The 5,335-nt window shown below is 35.2% G+C and overlaps 1 protein-coding gene across 1 annotated transcript; it reads right to left on the bottom strand.

Moving 5' to 3' along the window:
- Window positions 1-3,400: 3,400 nt before the first annotated feature.
- LOC119077741 lies at window positions 3,401-4,537 on the bottom strand. Its single transcript, XM_037185020.1, has 2 exons — window positions 4,458-4,537; window positions 3,401-3,851 (listed from the first exon to the last, which is right to left on the bottom strand). The coding sequence occupies exons 1-2, from the start codon at window positions 4,509-4,511 to the stop codon at window positions 3,435-3,437; spliced, it is 471 nt and encodes a 156-aa protein (XP_037040915.1). The 5' UTR covers window positions 4,512-4,537; the 3' UTR covers window positions 3,401-3,434.
- Window positions 4,538-5,335: the final 798 nt, after the last annotated feature.

The following is a 5,335-nucleotide window of genomic DNA, read 5'->3' as shown; positions in this document are numbered from 1 at the left end:
TTCATTCAAGTTGCATCTACACTGAAAACTTTAAATAGGGGTGGAGGGGTTAAGGGTGAGTTTCTTAAGGGATAGTAATCGTTTTTAAATCTACATATCTATATTAATCACTGGTCCAAAGCACACGATTCTACTATAGTTTGCACTATTTTTATGCTAAGGACCCGCACTAATAGAAATTTGGGTAAAGAATGTTTTCATATGTGTTGAAAACGGTTCCTCTTGCACCAAACAAAAGGCCATATACGTCAATTTGATTTAGATCGTACATTGCTCTCAAATCGGGAATGCACGGTTCTCGGATTAAACTTTTCTCCAAGTCAACTTCTTCGTCTTGGTTGATTCCTGTTTCAAAATGGCCAGTTGGATCCAGAATTATGCCGATTTTAGTTTTTTCGTTGATGGCAATAATATCGATTGGTCTTGTAGTTCCATCTTGTACAATACATTCCTTCTCTTCATATACTATGTAGCCTTTCTTCCGTAGTGCTTCTACTATTGCACTCCGTAAAAGATTGTGTCATTTATTGCGTAGAAGTGAGCCTCGGGAACAGTAACCAAGAACGTGGCCTAATGATTCGAATGTGTAGGACTCAGTACAATGTCTGCACTGGTGACTGTCTTTGGATCGACCAGGTACTTTGTCCAGGTGAAATTTGGAATTTTAGAGAATATTTGTAGTAGTAGGTTTGTCGTGTCACGAATAGTAGAGGCCTGTCCAACGACTACAAACACTACAAAGAAACGTGAAATATAGCGGTTAATCAATGTTAATCACCGATTGACTGTTTAAATTCTCAAATTAATTCTGATTAACAGATTAACTGATTAACCATGTTAATCATAAAATAGTGGTTTCCCCCTCGCACTTGAAGAAGTTTGTAACTTTTTCGTCTTAGAATGCCTCCTACACCGCTCACAGGAAGATTTTCGAAATTTTTAAAAGTCCAACTAAAATGCATACCAACGACCAATTATTTCAGATAAACCTGTTTCTTATTGTAAAAGATATCAATCAAAAACGATTTTGACTACCTCAGTGTAGAGTGTAGACCAATTTGTGACCAGTTCCATCATGAAACCGAAATTATTTCAAGACAAAACTTGTCCTTTAAAAGCCTCCCGAAATTCGGTTCGAAGTTTTCGACAACTGACTTTTAAGAATTTTTAGGAATTTTCAAAAGTTTCAAGAATTTTTAAGAATTTTTAAGAATTGAATTCTTAAAAATTCTTAAAATTTAAAAATTTTATTTTTTGGGAATTTTTACAAATTTCTCGAAATTTCTTGGAGTTTTCAGAAATTTCTATGAATTCAAAGGATTTTGGAAAAATAATTCTTGGAAATTTCTAAAATTCTAAAATTTAAGAATGTTTGAGAATTGAAGAATCGAAATTCCCAATAATAAGCATTGATAAAGCACTTTGTAGACTGAATTTATGACAAAATTGTTATAGTCGACTGACACAATTAATCTATAACGTTAATTAAACTTTTTTATCGCAATAAATCTTAAACTTCGAATAGAATTTAATGCTTTCAACATATTCTACGCAGACCAGATGATACAGCCAACAAAACGTCCGCCACCGAAACTACTATAAACCCTCAAAAACCGAATCAAATTTAACTACTTGAAGACATCTTAACGAATTCAACCCCTAAACCTTAAACCCAAAAACTTCAGATGCTTTAACACTATATGCTATTGCATTATGTATATGGATGGAACAAATTGAACTTATCTTAAACTTAACAATTCTGTCATGGTGTCAAGTACAATACAGCTCCGTTGTAACAATGACAACTATTAATTTATTGCTTTCTGGAAAATTTTGCTGTATTGGTAATATGTGAAGCGAACCACCCCCAAAGACATTGCCGGTTTGTCAAGCACCTCTCGGTCTGTGCTGTAATTCGGTATTTCTTGTTCTTCAAGAATGAGTGAAACCAGCGGCCTGCATAATAATATACACAAACTTGCAAATTGAAAACTTTTGCTATTTACTGGATTCGAAATATATTCCCCGAACGAAACTTTACTTCCAAGTTTAAGTTAAGTTTTATCTCTTCATATATTCAGTATATCGCAACGTTGGCAGAGTATATGTAATACCGACAAATTTATATGCACACAAACACTCGCTATATCATTACACCAATATATGTATGAAAAGATTAAGTTTGGTATACATTTCGTGTATTTATTTATAATTATATGTAGGCTTAGTATAATCATGAATGCATAATAATGTGCGAGATGAATTTGCCGCTTGAATGTATTTAAGCAGAAAATGTTTGCCATTTCAGCAAACTTAAATCAGTTCAGGCGAAACATTAACTTCACTTACAAGTTGGTTTTCACATTTTGACGCTCTTTTCGCTGCATCGGGTTCGCGATATATTTGAGTTTGTCGGAAAAACATATTTGATCTGTATGAAGTTTATGAAAATACACAAGAAAACGGTCTCAGTAGCGAAAACAAATATATTTACGAGCATATAATGGGAATGCAATCTTTAGACAATAAATTGATATAAAGCAACGAGATACCAACTCATACAGCCAGCGTTTTATAGTAAAATTGATTGTTTACAGAGAGATGCTAATTTGACTACTGGGTCGTTTCGACGGAGAGAGGGAATATGTCGAATGATTTTAAAATTGGTTGAGAGAAAATGTATTGAATTCTCTCTCAAAAACCCAACTGTCATTCGACATATTCCCTCTATCCGTCGAAACGACCCAGTCGATATATTAGCATCTCTCTGATTGTTTAGTATTTTGGAACGAAATATCCTATGCGCATGTAAATTTCATAGGTTCATAGGGGAGGTATTTGTTTGGTCACAAATTGAAATTGGGTCTGGACTCTGGACAATTTACCTACACGAAGATGTGGTGTTGATTGGTCAGCCTTTGGTAAACTGAGAATCAAGAAGCAGGATCTATTTTTGAGAAGTTTAACTCTGAAAATTCCAAGTAATTCCGAAAAACTTCGGAAACATTCCGAAGAAAATTTCAGAAATATTTCTGAGTTTTTCGGAAATTTTTCAGAATTAAAATTCCGAAAAATACGCACTATCAAGTGGAAGGGTTTGACCAGCTACAATGTTACCCAAGATGATCAATTTTGATTTATGATGATATTATAAACGTAGATAGATGAAAAGTTGGTTGCCTATATCTGTCGAAGCGACGTCCCAGTCGCCAACTTTTCAGCTATCTGTCGAAGCGACGTCCCAATCGCCAACTTTTCATCTATCTGTGTAGTAGTCAATGTTTCGTTTCATTCGACTTTACAGAAGAATTCAAGATGTTTTACATAAATTGAATTATCGGCTTGCGATGTGAAACAAACACTTCAGTAAAAATATCATTTTATTCCGAGTAATATCCGTTAGATGACAAAGTCGATTTTCCCCCCCTAGATTTTCAAACAGAATCCCAAGCAGCTCGAACCAGAAAAGCTGTTGGTGCTTTCGGTAGACTTAGAGTATCTTCAGCATTCTGCAGACAAAGATATAATCGCCAGGCTGCCGCACAGTCAAAGTTATTGGGATCGTACAAGCTGGCACATTCAGCTAACTGAATTTGAGTTTGTGGCACAGTCTGTGGTTGAAATATGGCAGCTATTGCCAAAATTTTGTCATTGTCTATCCCAGTCGGTGTGACGGTACGGATACTTTTGAAAACACATTTTTCAAAACAGTCATGATTTGGTATTCTTTGGGCAGCAGCAAAATCTAGGTCCATCAAATATTTAATACCGGCCGGGTTGAAAAGCGTTCTGGCTGCACAGGTCAAATGAACTTGCTGATATCTTTGCTTAAGATCAGACGCTTCATCAGTCTGCAAAATGAAAAGTGATTTTAGTTTCAGATGCTGTTCTTTATGCAGACTAACCATCAAGATTCGGTTATTTGCTGTTGTTGAACTTTATTGTGTAAATGAAATTCTTTTTCTTTCAAAATCAGCACAGAATACGTTTTCCGGAGACTTTTCATTTGATGTGAGTGATTCGGTTGAAGAGATTCAAATGTAATACAACAATTTTAATAAATAGAACTAGGTTCCACGTCTCGAGTGGGTCATCTCCAGACCCAGAGACTAATTTTCAGAAAATGTTTTCTTGAATTTTCCCATATTTCCCTAGATTTTCCCACATTTTGATTAATTTAAAAAGGTATCGGGGAATCTGGCACACGGTGCCAAAAGGACGCACTTATAAACTACGTAAAAGGAGAACTAACAAAAGTTAAGAACAACGTTTTTCCTAAACGACATGGGAAAGAAGCGACGAAAAAAACATAAACGGGCCCTCGCTTCGCTCTGGTGACAAAGATTGCACAATATTATATGTTATAAACAAAACACCCGTGTGGCTAATCTAATTCTGCCAAAGAAATTCAATTTTCGGAATGTACACTACGAAGAACCAAATTCTATTTCACTTACGTAGACACGCCCAGTCAGACAAGCAAATAAAATTGTTAGAAAAATGGATTTCATCTCGTTTGTGGCTAAACGTTTGCTAAAGCTGATATAACACTGAATGATAAATTTATCTAAGCTCGTATTTATAGCGCCATAGCGGGAAATTTTAAACTCATTAACAAAAAACCGACTAACACATTTCAAATATACAATAGAGGGGTATTGCAGCTTCATTCAGTATAGCTTTTCTGGGTGGGACCAAAATAATTTTCTAAGTAGTCCAAAACGGGTCTCACTCCAGGACACGCCAATAAACGATTCTTACTGACTGGGTGAAGGTGATGTCAGATGGAAACGCTACCCCTATTTCCGTGACTGTATATTTAACATGTTAGCAGATTAATGACGGACCTAGTCAGGGAAGACACCCTTGATCCTTGATGGCATATTGAGGTGTTTAAAAGAGTTTGATTTGCTTCTTTGTGATTGGTTTTTGCTTTACGAGTATTCGGAATAATAATGATCCGAATAATGATAGTTTATGTGAAACGTGATTATACATTTTCATTGTTTTTATAAAAAGTCATGGTCGTGAAAACATTTGCGTGAAGAGGAAGCATTTTCAAAAATTTTACAGCGACCGACTTTCGAATAAGTGCACAAAATCTTAGGAGCTGCAAAAAATAAAGAAGATCGCTTAAAAAAGCGACGTGTAAATTCGAAAATAAGTTGCCGCATCAACCAAAGCTGTTGCAGAAATTGAAAGCTTGAGACTTGAACTTGGACTTGTTGCATAAATTACTTTTTTGTGCATATTTTCAAGTGATTTTGATGGAAATATGGACAAAAAATTAGTTTTTTTCTCTGCTCCAAATAGGAAGATGGTTTTGTTGATTAAA

Source organism: Bradysia coprophila, unplaced genomic scaffold (genome assembly GCF_014529535.1).
Source record: "Bradysia coprophila strain Holo2 unplaced genomic scaffold, BU_Bcop_v1 contig_24, whole genome shotgun sequence".
In the NCBI taxonomy this organism is placed as follows: Eukaryota; Metazoa; Arthropoda; class Insecta; order Diptera; family Sciaridae; genus Bradysia; species Bradysia coprophila.
The sequence above is the reverse complement of the archived record's forward strand: the minus strand, read 5'-3'. Positions and strand labels throughout refer to the sequence as shown.